This window comes from Thunnus thynnus, chromosome 23 (genome assembly GCF_963924715.1).
Source record: "Thunnus thynnus chromosome 23, fThuThy2.1, whole genome shotgun sequence".
In the NCBI taxonomy this organism is placed as follows: Eukaryota; Metazoa; Chordata; class Actinopteri; order Scombriformes; family Scombridae; genus Thunnus; species Thunnus thynnus.
This window is the reverse complement of record NC_089539.1, coordinates 11,616,437-11,630,372: the sequence shown is the minus strand read 5'-3', so window position 1 is coordinate 11,630,372 and position 13,936 is coordinate 11,616,437. Positions and strand designations below refer to the sequence as shown.

Below are 13,936 nucleotides of genomic sequence, written 5' to 3'. Positions count from 1 at the left end.
AGCGGAGTGCCTGGAGAGCGCTGGAGCTGCGCCAGAGCTGTGCGGGGGATCGCTCTGTATGTAAAACTGAGTATACACCTCCGTTTTTGTCACAGAAAATAGGTCCTACCGGAGGGAGCTGGAAATTGCACCCAAAAGACAGAAGAAAGAGGAGGAGGAATATATATATATATATATATATATATGTCACAAGCCTACTGGAACACACATGCATACACACATACACAGAGGCAGACCTACCATGAAGGTATATGCATGTATGCATGTCAACTGAAACAAAGCTGTATAAACAAGAATTCTAAAATAGTCAAGAACATGAAAGTATAACACAGAGGTCAAACAGGGCAGTATGAAGATTCTCATTTGCACACGGCTACGCCAGAGAGTCGCAGGTAAGGCAGGGAGCAGATTGAACAACCACAAGCTCTGTGTTTCTAAAGCTCAGTCCTTTTTAATATTAATGCCCCTGAGACAGAAAGAGGGAGAAGAGAGACGAAAGGTGTTTGCGTAGGCTTATTAGAATGCCCATCATAGAGAGCATACAGTTATTCAAATGTCACATCATGTCAGCCAAATAAACACCACAATCCAGATCTTGTATTCATCTCCTAATAGCCATTATTACACAATGTCGGTTAACACTGAATGGAATATGAGAATGAAAGAGGCACCTTTATTTTTAGTTATGAGTCCTAAAAACAGCAATGGGCGGAATACACACAGCACCAGCCAGCTCTGAAATGCTAATTCTACTAACATGACCAGTGTTTTGTTTATCTTTTGGTGCCATGTATTAGAAAAACATGTATATTTTCTGCTCGGCTGCCCATGTACCTGCATGATTGAAATGCTAATTTGTAAATGTGCAATGACCTACCCAGACTCCTCTTACCACCACCACCACCACCACCACCCCCTCCTCCTCCTCTCTCTGCCAAAACAGCCTGAGGTATCATCTCTCCTCCTAACAAACAGCAGCGTGTGGAACAGCCCCTGCCTTTCAATCCAAGGGATATATTTTCTCATTAGAAATTATACATCTTCCCTGTCCATATTTATAGACGCAAAACCAGGGGAATTATACTGCAGAGAGAGTGAGAGGGACAGAGAGAGAGGAAAATAGTACAATGAATGTTATTACAAAGGGCTCTGATTGAAATTTTCCTTGGGCGTATCAAAGCCTCGTTTACCGTTTGACCTTCCAAACTCCGGGACAAGGACTTTCTTTATTGTCTAGAAGGACGCATTGGATGGATCATCATTCAAGAGTCCCATCACAACAAAAAAACCAGAGCTGTGATTAGTATCTATATGATATCAGCAGCGTCAATTAAGAAAAAAAATCGGTGATGTCAAATGGCAATCAAGAATGAGCATTTGATTAGAAAATTAGACTCCCATAGTGTAAAGATGTGGGCGCCATACCAAATCTGAGCGTTTACACAGAATGGATGGCGATCTAACACAGGCTAACAGAAATGTCACTTGTTCCAACAGATATGAAAAAAAAAAAAACATGACTATGGACATCACATGGCAATCCTGGCCCTGTCAGTGAACACACACGCATAATGTTTTGTGTTTATCCAAGATAAAAATGATGATGATGACCGCTGAGGATAGCTAAATTACCTGCTCTGATATTGGATCCTCATCAGCAAAAGTGACATGCTCTGTATGTGTATGTGGGGGTGTTATGGTACCCCACAACGGAGCTCTATTAGCTGTCTTCACCTGTCAGGGCTGATCATATTGCATAGCATCTCATTTAAGCAGGAGAAAAAAAAAAGAAAAAAAAAAAAAAATCACATTTTTGTCTGGTTTTCAATCCCTTCTCCCATCCCTGGATTTTTGCCAATATGTGAGGGACAGTCTTCAGTGGTGACACACTTTTTTTCACCGCCTTGTAATTCTATGTGACAGTCATTCAAATTTGGCTCCTCCAACCTGCTGAAGGGGAAGTGACACTTGAAGACAGCATTTAATATTATTCCCCCCCCCACTCCCCTTCACTACTGCCGCCGCCTCCACCCAACAAAAGGAGAAGCAGGGCGTCAGGGATTTACTAATTTCAAATTTTGCTGCTGATTGAGTGGAAAAAATAACCCCCTCGGACCTTGTTCTGCTTAATTACATTTTACAGTAGCAAAGGCAACTTGAAAGACAAGAGCTTGATTTGATGACATGAACCTCTCAGCGTTCTCGGTGCATGGAGCTGGTTAAGGTGTGTGTGTGTGTGTGAGCGTGTGTGTGTGTGTGCTGGGAAGGGAAGGTTGGTGGGTGAGGGAGGGGGTCATCAATTATCCTTTGATTTCAAAATGGAACATTTTCCCAAATTAATATGTCTGACTGCTATCTAAATCATTGAAACTCCCAATGAGATGCCATTTTCTCTTACATGAATCATGTTGAAGGGAAGTCATTCACTCCCCCCCCCACCACCACCCTCTCCCGCCTGCCTTACCCCACACCCCCAAGCTCCGGCCACTGAAGTCTCTGGTCTCTCCACTGTTGTGTGGAATTTGGCATGGTGCTAATTTGAGTGCTACTAATGTAGCAGAACGCAAGACATCAAGGAGTGTTCAAAGCCTAACAACCTGGCTGCTGTGAGAGACACTAAATGGTGCCTTATTCTCTTCCTCTCCTCATTTCCGAGAATTTGTATGAGCGTGTTTCTGCATTGAGCTTTGTCAAACGCCTTTCATTCTCTCTCATCTGTCTCTTACTATCCAAGAGGGGAGAAAGAGTGTAGTATAAAGACAGCCGAATGTGCGACTGCAGTATCTTTAAAAAGCTGCACATCTTGCACGGATTTAGGCTTTATACGGCTAGCTACCACAATTTCTAGAAAGATCAATTATGACGTGACTCAGAGCAGGCCTGAGGGAGCTGCCAGGCTCCATACTCCAAAAACGTGCTCCACCCTCTCCTCGCTGACGACTCAAAACAAAAACGGAGCAACAGAGCAGCAGCGAACGGGAGGGGGGGGGGGGAGAAGGGGAGGGGAGGAGGGGAACGGGGGTATTTTCAGTTTCAGTTACATCGATGACTCAAATATTCCACCGGTTTCAAAATCTCCTTGCTGAAGTAGAAGTTCCACAGGAAACTCACTTGTTTGAAATTCAACGGCAGGGCGCGCAGACATGCACATGCGCACTTGTACACACAGACATATACACAAAAGGCATACACAGACACATGCAAAAAGGCAGACATAGAGACAACCACACACACCAAATAAATACAGTGTGCTTCTGCAGCAGATCCACTTGTGTGTCACACTAACACAGACACTACTGGAGTCAGAGATGAGGATCTGGCAGTATAGCGCTACCACTCCCTAAAAGCCAAAATACAGCTCTCTGGGTCAGAGAGGGGATAGGCAGTCTATCAAAATACCCCCACACCTAGTTCCTTTATTTGCTCAGTATCAATCTCAGCATTAACCCTCTGCTAATGGGACAGCTGTGGGTCAGCGCCTCGCATCTTCGGGATGCCAATCAAGGCCTTAAGCTGAGAGATCAGCCTTTGGGACAGAGGTGCTCGTCTGCCTCTGAGTGGCTTTTTAAACACGGAGACGCCCGTATCGATTTTAGCTCTAGCCTGAAAGAGAGGAGGAGGGGTGGTAGTGGGAGTGGATCGCACTAGCCTGGGCCTGTGTCGGCGGCTGTGGCTGTCTGGACGGGAGCCATCCCCTGGTCCCCGGTCACCCTTCACTGATCAGGGGGCCTGACAGAATGACCTAGCAGAGAGGCACTGAACCTGCAAACACGAAGGGGGCAAGGAGCTGGAAGCTCGAGGGGGTCGGGGCTGGCGGGGGCAACATCAGCAGAGATCTCAGTAATAGAAAAGGGTTTTAACCTTAATGTTGGAGCCAAAACCCTGTTAGAGGCCAAGTAATCCCCCCTGCGCTGCTCTCATTTGAACTGGCTGATTTTTTTTTTTTTTTTTTTTTTTAGTGCTCCCTCTCTCTCTGTGAGTGGCTTTTGAAAAGCACCAACACGGTCTTGTGTGGCATTGGTTAGGGAGGCCGTAAACATGAGCCAAGCCTAACCTGTGCTAAGCAGACAAGGAGAATATCACAGAAGAGATAGAGGAGACTACAGTTATTCCAGCAGTCTAAACTGTATATTGTGTACACTATATAATATGCATCATAAAGGATTAGCCAGAATTTTACTAGACATATGTGCAGCAGTGAAAAGTACTTTTATGGAAAGTACAAGTACCTGAAATTGCGCTTGAGTCTTTCCATTTTATGCCACATTATACTTCTACTCAACATTTCAAAGTAAATATTGTATTTTTTACTTCACTACATTTATTTGACAGTTGTAGTTACTTTGCAGATTTAGATTTTACATTATCTGCTTATAATATGATGCACTGTTACAGAGTAAACTATCCATCAGTATGGAAAACACTTAAAATCAGTTCCACCTCCACCAAAACCAATATCAAACTGCTGCATTCATGGTAACAGTATAAATAATCCAATAATATAATGTGCATCAACAGCAAAATAACACTCTGAAAGTGTCCACTCCTCCTAACAAGCACTTTTCCTTTCAACATGTCAGTACATTTTGCTGATAACACTTACATAGTTTTCTACACTTTCACTTTCAGATCTGAATACTTCTTCCACCACTACGGAAATGTGCTGTATAAGAGACACAAAAAAGGTCAATTGGTGTTAAAACAACTCGGAAAGAAAAGTCTGAATACCCATATTCTCTGCAATAATCATAAAAAAAATACACTCTTCCTCCTCAATCAAAACCCATATATGTTGCCTTGTATCTCACATAACCACTCAGAAGACTGCAGTTCATGAATTGAGGTATGCATATCTAATCATTTGGCTCAAGTATTTTGAATATCTTCAAAAAAAAAAAAAAAAAAATTTAACAGTGAATAGGCTCGGGCACTTCGGGTAAAATATGCTAATTAACACACTTGAAATTTCCCATATGAAATCTATCTGCACCAAGACAATGAGAAAATAATTACAACAGAGGTAGAATTACAATGGCCATTTTAATCAACCCCTACACTAGCATTTCACCCTATTTATACAGTTTTTGATTCCATGACCCACTGGTAAGTAATCACTTGAAAATTACGGTTCAGTTTATAATAGGTCTATGCTTGAGTCACATTATTTCTGCATAGACAGGGCTCTGAGGATTACAATAAAGATATGAATCTTGCATAACAACAATCATCGTGCAGTTCCTATAGCTGAAAAAAAATATTCTAGGGGAGAAAAAACTGGTGTGAGGTGAAAAAGTCTTAAACTACTTAAGTAACTTTGGAATATACATGAGGCGAAGTGTGACAGTTTGAGAATGTTGATTCAGTACTTGTGAGGCAAAAATGTTTCAGCGCTGATGATTAAAATGATGATGAAGAAGCACTTGCCCTTTGTTTTAACTTAGTGTAACTCATAGATACGTTTCCATTTGAATAGAAACTGGCTTGTATCATAACACTTTATGGTTTTGTATGTAAATCTTAAGTGTTGCACTGTCAAAGAATCTGTTTTTGCAAAACAGGTGCAGCAGGTATGTGACACTCTTAGATTAAACAACCCATTTTAGGGTCACAAATTCACTTTCAAAAAGGTCAATTCTGCACACAGGTAATAACCTTGAAGGTGTGCCACTAAAGAATCCAATCAGAGATTCACACAAAGGCCAGACTAATGTCTTTCTTTAAAAAGGAGAGTCATGTTATTTGACCTTCCTTTCTCACTACAGAATTTCTCGGAGATAAAAAAAAACGACCTGTTCTTCAGCAGCTAGTAAGGTCATCTTTATCAACCACAGAAGCATTTAAAAAGAAAAAGTATTTGACAATCCGGTGAATAATGTGACGATTAAACTCCTAAAACTGGTGCTGGGTGGTAGCAATTTATTTCCAGGCAAGGGCTGGAGAGCCAAGGCCCTGTTTGCAGGAGATATCAGCTGCTTGAAATCCCAGAACGGTCCCTTGAGGAATGTCTGTCTCCCCCTCAAGATTCTCCCTCCTCCCCCAGGATGGCAGAGCCACAGAGGACCCGTTCACTGACGGCAGCCTTACAGGCAGGACAAAGTTGTACTTTTTTTTTTTTGGTCTAACAAGCCACAGCAGTTGACAATGCCAGCAACATCCACATTTTAACTTTGTGTATTTATAAAACTTCAGTTCAAAATGATAATTTCAGCCATTTCATCCTTTTTAGGTCACACTTTACAATCGTCTGATGATTCATTTTTGCATTTTTATGGAAAGATTCAGTCACTCTTAAAACAGTGTTTACAACACCCTCAAGCAAATGTGTGTTGTGCTCCAAAAAAACAGTTTTCAATTATTAGGGAACTGCTGCCATATTTACTTTCCTGTTTAAGGAGAACCCCACTGCTTAAAAAGACAACTTGTCAAAACAACGTTATCATAACTGAAATAGGATCTGTGTTGTTATTACAATGTTACAATAGGCTTCCTCTTGTTGTGAAAAGTCACCATCCACACACACTGTACACAGGCTTTAAAATCGGACAGAGGGGGGGAAAACAGCTGGGCCAGGATGTAGCCAGGCTGATGATTTCTTATTGATTTCCTGTTTCTGCAGTGAAGAGGGCTCTCAATTACCCCTGCCAGTAAGCAACCTGATTGGTCACCTCAACAAACAAAACCACAGTGAGACTGCGAGGGTCCATGACACAAATAGGTTAACTTGAGCCGCCCTGAATGTAAAGACTTTGATTTAACCACAAACAGACATGGGTACAATAAACTTTCACAAAGATTATCATAGCGCAAATTTGGGGTTCTGCCTTTATTTGACATGACTATTTTATGTTCTTGAAACTCTCTCAAAAGAGAAGTAGCATGTGTTCCTTCCTCTAAAATTCCCTTACCAGACAGTCTGCATGTGTGCATGTGTGAGATGTGTGTGTGTGTGTGTGTGTGGATGTTGAGGGGAAGGGGGGCGACATCAATTACAACGCAAAACTGTTGTCACAGGGGCTTATCTGCTGAGATGAAAGAAAAGCATGCCTCCCTCCAGAAGTGCAATACTCCACACACCTGCCAAGCTAAAAAGACCTCTTGACAGAAAATCTTTTTTTTTTTTTTTTTTTTTTTGCAACCGAATCTCTTTCCCTCGCTGCTTCGGTAAACAAGCCACTGGCAAGTCATTAAGCTTAATACTAAAAAAAAAAAAAAAAAAAAAAGGCAGGAAAAGGCGCCCTGGAAAAGTTAACAACCTAGAAACAAAAGAACTGTTGTGTCAGATGCAAACACAATCCTTATTATAGCTAGGCACTTACATGGATGGAAGCAATTAGCTGCTATTAGCCTTTGCTGACACATCTCACTCTTCTTAGGAACAATTAAACACACACACACACACAAAGCTTTTAGATGGTTTCCTTTTGTGACCTGCGATCTATTGCTCTGTATCAAGTCATTTTGCTCAACAAGAGTTCATATAGACTTAATTAGACGTGCTAACCACTCGAGCAGTTCAGTGCCAAATGATTGTTTTGTGAAACCTCCCTGTGTCATTACATTTGCAAAATACAATGATTATTGCAGAGTTACAACACAGGTTTCCAAAGTTTCCCAAGTTATAAATGAGATTACAGATGCAGGAAAAATCTAATGTTATTGGGATGGTAGATTGTTGGTGGGAACAATATACCCCTACAGCATTGTCTCAGCCTGTGACTAAAAAGCTGTCTAAAAGACACCGTTCAACAGAGAAATGTCTTCAAGCAGCTGGCACAATTCTTCTCCAATAGGTAAATGTTTGGTACGGGGTGAAAACATTGTGGCTAAGTTGCAATCAGTGCGTTAAGACAGTCAATGCCAGAACCACAAACAGGATTTCCCCACTTCCAAAACACAGGGCTGAAGGTTGGAAGGAAAAGCAGAAGTGGAGAAACGAGCCAAGTCTTGGTCATTATGGCAGAATGAAAGAGCATGCATGTTACCACTCACTTGCCAAGAGACCTCAGTGCAATCTTGATATTACTTTAATTGGAAACACTGAAGCTAATATTTTAGTTGGCTGACTGACCCTGCCTCGTGCATGTACACTGTACATGACAGTTGGAGCGTGTTAATAAAAAAAGGATGAAATTATTTCAATGTTAAATAAAACATTGCTAAACAGCTACTGCCGTTAAGCTCGACCATCTGACTATGCAAGCAAAATATGTTAATCGTTTTCACTCGCTCCAATTAAACGGCTCATTGTTGTTATCATTAAAAATAACACCGAGATATCCTGCTGTCCACCCACAGCTTTCCCAGGTCGTTAAAACTTACTTCTTACAGGCTCGCAATAATTAGACTTCTCCTTGGTCACGTGACTTTGTCCTTCAGTGGCTGGTTTCCTCGGAAACTGTGTTCTTCCTGATGATTCACTGTCACAAGCATCTAGGGTCACAAGCATTTAACGTTACACATGGCTGAAGAAGAAAAACCTGTTGCACTCAAAAGTTAAGCAAGAAAATATTATGCTGCGCAGTGACTAACAGAGAGAGTTTCGGTTGTTTAATTTAATGTTATCCTATTACCAGCTTAACTGTTCTAAATTAATGAGCACAGCTATTCCTGCAAAAACAGATGTAAACTTTTACAGCAGGTCAGCCACAGTGGACAAAATATCAGGGACAGCTGGACGTGCTCGAGATGCAGAAGCTGCTCTGCCTATTTTTGCCAGCAAAAACACAGGCCGCTGGCAAATGGTTGCACAACATGGTGGGGCGGTTCAGGTAAAGGCCTTGCCAGAGCTCTGGATCTCATTTACACTCCCTCTGCTCCTGGGTGTGCTCTACCTGCCAAGCTTCTTTAAACTGCCATAAAGGCAGCATTCATCCAAATTGGAAAAAGTATGTAGGCACAAACTCTAAGCCTGATAGCTGCACAAAAAACACAAGACAGTTTCACTCATCTCTCTAAGCCGTGTTCTTTGGCTTCTTGACTGCGGGACTTGCTGACGCTTTGCTCATTACACACTGCTGCTTTGTTCAGTAAATAAACCTTCCACAATGACTTTATTCACTGGTTTGCTGCCAGATGACTGCTCACAGCCCACAGTTTTTCTCATAGCCTGCAAGTTTCTCAGTAACTACTGTATCTTGATCCTCAAAAAAAAAAAAAAAAGTATGAAGAATGATTCAGCAGAACCTTACAATCATGTTTACCAAAACTGGATGTATTGATGCGTTTGTTCCAATGCTTCCTCTGTTTGTAAAGCAGTGATGGATGAGGGAGTGGAATGGATGGGCAAAGGCCAGCAGCCCTAGATAGATATGGCACATATCTCAGCTTGGAGCTGATGTATTGTAGCAGCATTTGCGTTAGCAGCAGTACTGTGTGATGCATCGCAGTATTTTGTGATCACAGTTAGAAATAAATTGGTCTATTCTCAGTACATCTACAGTCCCCTGAGAGGGGAAATCCAGTCTTAACTGCAAGCGCCTTTGAAGGTCCAGCGAAAATCCATTCGCAATCCAGCAGCCCCAGTGATTGCTTACTTTGTCCTACTTTGCTATTTTTTGACAGTGCCATAATGATGCTTGGTATAAATAGGATGGTTAACGGTTCATTGCTTGTTTGAAGAAAAATGAAAAGGGGGTGTGGGGGTAAGCTTATTTTACATGTGATAATCTTAGGGGCAACTAGAAAGTTAATTAAAAACTATAATTGGCTGTGGTTGCTGTTAATAGTCAGGGCGTTTCTTCAGACTTTATTGAGGGAAAAAGCAAAAACATTATCAAGGCTTAACACTGGAGCACGGATACTGATGTGTACTCAAAGTCACATGAACATAATTTAAGAAGACAAGGCTGATATTGTCCCAAGCAGACTGATAAGTGCTGGTATGCACCATTAATCTGTAAATGCATTCATCGACTAACTTTCTACATTTGCTTTTTAGACCGTTTTCTGTCACGTTGGACGGTACAAGTAACATGAGTTCTTGACTGAATATGTCACTGATATTTATAGCGCCGTTTCAGTGCCCTGGCAGCGAGGAAAAAAAAGAAAACACTCCATAAACATTCTCAAGAGAGAGCTTCATGTGCACATGAGCTGAGCATTACATAGCAGGGACTCCTACATTTTCACAAGTCACTGTCTGTTCAAATCTTTTTGTGTTGTGGACCAGTCAGAGGAGTATTATGTTGTTAGATATGAAGCAGTGTGGAGCTGGGCATGTTTACACTTCATAAGGAGTTTTTTTTGTCACTACCTTACCATTTTATGGGGAAAAAATTTTAAAAATACCATGCTGAAGGACCTCTTACACCCTCTCATGGCCCATATAGAGCCACATAACCCACTTTGGTAACCTGAATTTTACTTTTACCTCCCCCCGCTATTGATTTCTGGCCTCTCCTGTGAACTCTTACCTTGTGTGGCTGACAATAGGGGACTTGTCTCTTGCTGAGGGCCCTTCCCTTGCCCTGCCGGCCCATCCGGAGGAAGCACAGTCTCCTTGGACATCAGACAGTCGTCTTTGTGGGACACACACAGCAGAAGAAGCAGTTCCTCCCTTTCCTCAGCCCTCAGCGCTGTGAAAACCAACGTCTCATCATCAGCACAGGCTTAGCAGACACACAGCAACACAGTGCAGGTCATTACTCGACACGAGAAAGTTGTCTGCTTATTCACACACTGAGAAAGTGACGTCGAGCTGCAGTAAAAACTTAGTGGAAATTTCCCCTTCTCTCGCTTTTTACACAAACTTGCTGAGAGACTCCATATGCAGCCCATTTGCTCTCACACTCACTTTTGTTTTATCGAAAAACGACGGACGCTTCCTAAGTGTTGTTTATAGCTAAAACGGATATATTGTTTGGAAAGCATAACTTACCTTTCAAACATGTCAACTCCCTTGATTCAAATCTGACTTATTCCCATCCTTCCTTCCTCCCACTCTTTCCCAAGAAGAAAAAAAGAAACTGGGTGAAAGAGTAACTTAGCGTCCAACAACTTTTTTCCGTAAGTTCAGCTGCCAGTGTGCCTCGGTGCTACTTTGTAGCTGCTTTGTAGCCTGATGTTGTTGACGTACAGCAAAAAAATCAAAAATCGTCCTCGCGACGCCTTCGACATTCAGCGGCGGTAGTTCGTTACGTCTCAAACATTTTCATCATATCCGGATTCCTGCAGTACAGCCAGTGAAGTTACTATTCTCCCTCTCCCCTTGCCTCTCTTGGCGGCAGAGAAGTGAGCAAAGCCCTCCCTGAACATGTGTCCCCCAAAAACAAAATTAGGAAATAAATAAATAAAAAAAAAAGATACAAATTTAGACACGCAGTCATACTTTCAGGGGACACGTGCTTCATTAAAACACAGGAAAACTAGTTCCACAAAAAATAAATAATAATGTCTAGAGTTTGAGATGGGGTTTTTTCCCACTGCAAAATGCTTTTGAACACTTAAGTATGTAAAACTAATCTGTGACATCAATCAAAGCAACAGTTGGCACTCAAAATGTCATTCAGTGAAGGGTTAGGATTAGAGGTTTATTGCCTTAAGAAGCTGATTTAAAAGTTCCAACATGATAAATTAAATCTAATGTTGTTATGGGTCATCTTTAACAGCTGTTTTATCATCTTGGTACTTGATGACTTTTCCTAGTTTTACAAGAATTGCTTACGAACATGATTTTGATCTGATGACATGTTTCGGGAAATAACATATCACTTCAGTTTACAGCTCAAGTCTCTTAAACATGAGACTTAAACAAAACAATAGATTTTCATATGCTCTATATTTGCAATTGGTGTTCTCATAAATCAATTTAGTTTATTTGGATTTCAGCTATTGGAGTTTTATAACAGTTTGCATGTAAGAGGTTTAAAGTAGGTAGTTAGACCTCTCCAGGGTCTATTACCCCAAATATAAGTACATCACTCCTTAAGGATAACATACAGTGCATTATTTTGTCTGAGAATGTATTTATGGCAACAAAAAAGAGTAATATACAGTATAATTGTTAATTTGTAGCCCATATAACAATGATCATTGCCATATTTTGTCACCTTTAAACAAAACACATCAGTTAATCTCTTATTTACTCCACACAGAACTGTGCTTCATTGAAATCTTCAGTATCTGAAGTTAGGTTGGTTTGATCCCTGTCAACCTTGCGTTCAAACGCAGCCTGCGGTCACCCTCATCTCCATGGAGAATATGAGCTTGAAGCCAGCTGGAAAGTTAGCCAACATGAATGAAAAGTTTGCTGTGAACTGCAAACTATAAATAAACATCATAATTTCAACATCTCAACATCCAACATCACCTTTACATTTTCTCCATTTCATTTAATGTATAATTCACTTTGAATAAATGGCAAGGGAGCCCCGTGCTGTGTCCTCTGTGTAGTCAGTAGGGTATTGTTAGTGCAGTCAGTGTCTTGCTGATTGCCATCATAGCCATTGAACCCTATTGGTAACAGTATAAGTGAGATTTAAGCCTTGGTAACATGAGAGTGTGGAGGTGATTGATGTGAAATATGCCCTCCCTCATTGACTGGCTGAACTCCATTTTCTGCTCCTAATGCAGAAATCACTCCGGGTCCCCAGTATAATGATTTACGATGAATCTGTGTCAATGTTGAACTCGGCAAACCCCACGTAATCCATCTTGCAGATACACCTACCTACCCCGCCCCACCTTGCCTGCTCTCACCCACCCGTCCCTTGCCTTCGCGATGGAAAGGTAAGGAATGCAGCTCTCTCTCTCTCTCTCTCCGTCTATAAGTGTTGAATCCATTACAGGGCTGATGTGTAATCACAGAGGACCTCTGTGCCCCCTCAGACTGTAATTACCTGGATACAGATACTCCCTCACTCCATCCCCTAGAGCTGCTCAAAGCCAAGAACTCCGTTAACCAGCATGCAGTGCTTTCAGCTTGCCTATCTGGGTGGCCACGTGGAGACACAGTATATTTGAGAGATGTAGCCTGTAAGAAAAATCATGGATAAAATTGCATTTAAGTAATGGGATTTTGACCTTGCAGTGTGTAATGGCCATGGTTCACCTCGGAGATTGAATCATGCACAGAGCAAATCAAAGCCTGCACCTTGAAAAACTCACTGCGAGCCATCTGCCCCCCCCCCCCCTCCCCAACTACACCCCCATACACATATGGAAATCTTTTGAGGACTGTACATGCAACATGACTGCACCGTGAAATCAACCCCCGTTGTCTGTCTTTGTCTCTCTTACATGGTGACACCACTGCTGCTGCTGACAAACATTATCTTGTGTGTGATCATGTGCATAGTGTCATCCCCCACTCCCCCCTCCTTCAAAATAAGTCAAAGTGGAGCCGGCTGTGTAGACACAGTAGGCTGTCACACTGTGTCAAGCGTCGGTGTCAGTGTTGCATCTGTTGCAGTCACATCTCAAAAGACACAAGGAAACGTCTCTCTGTTGACTTCATCTGTTTGTTTGGCAGGCTGCCTGATTGCTGGAGTGTGTAGTGGCGAAGAGAAGAGAAGCGCCGGCTCAGTCGGTGCACACGCTGCCGACAAGTCTAATCCTCCTTCGCTGGGAAGGAGGGAATCTGGCCCCAAACAAACACGCATCTCTGTTTCTTGCTTTCTGGCACACACACAAACACACACACACACACACAAACACACACGTCCCAAAAACACTCACACTGCAAGCATCCGTGTCCTCCTTCTCAAACAGCAAAGTAGTCCAAGCATCCAAGTGTTTGCTGCTTGCCTTGAACACATTTTATAAACAGAATAACACATATACATTTGGTAACAAAATCCGTCTACTTACACCTCTAAAGTTCACTAACAAAATGTTACAATCTGTGTTTAATCCATACAAAAAACAAAGTATAAAAATGACAATTTGCCGTTCATACGATCAGTATTTCCAACACAGTGATAATGGCATAATTGAAAAA

The 13,936-nt window shown here is 41.8% G+C and overlaps 1 protein-coding gene across 4 annotated transcripts in view; it reads right to left on the bottom strand.

The window, feature by feature from the left end:
• mdfic (MyoD family inhibitor domain containing) overlaps window positions 1-11,241 on the bottom strand; it is a 216,173-nt gene extending 204,932 nt beyond the window's left edge. The window contains exons 1-3 of one of the 4 annotated variants that reach the window (XM_067582219.1): window positions 10,877-11,241; window positions 10,413-10,574; window positions 8,320-8,430 (exon numbers count right to left, since the gene is read on the bottom strand). In XM_067582219.1, the coding sequence (XP_067438320.1) occupies window positions 8,320-8,430; window positions 10,413-10,506 (205 nt within the window). In that variant the 5' untranslated portion in view covers window positions 10,507-10,574; window positions 10,877-11,241. The remainder of the gene's footprint in view (window positions 1-8,319; window positions 8,431-10,412; window positions 10,575-10,876) is intronic. The other 3 variants (XM_067582220.1, XM_067582218.1, XM_067582221.1) reach the window with 3 other exon arrangements.
• Between the last annotated feature and the right edge of the window lie 2,695 nt (window positions 11,242-13,936).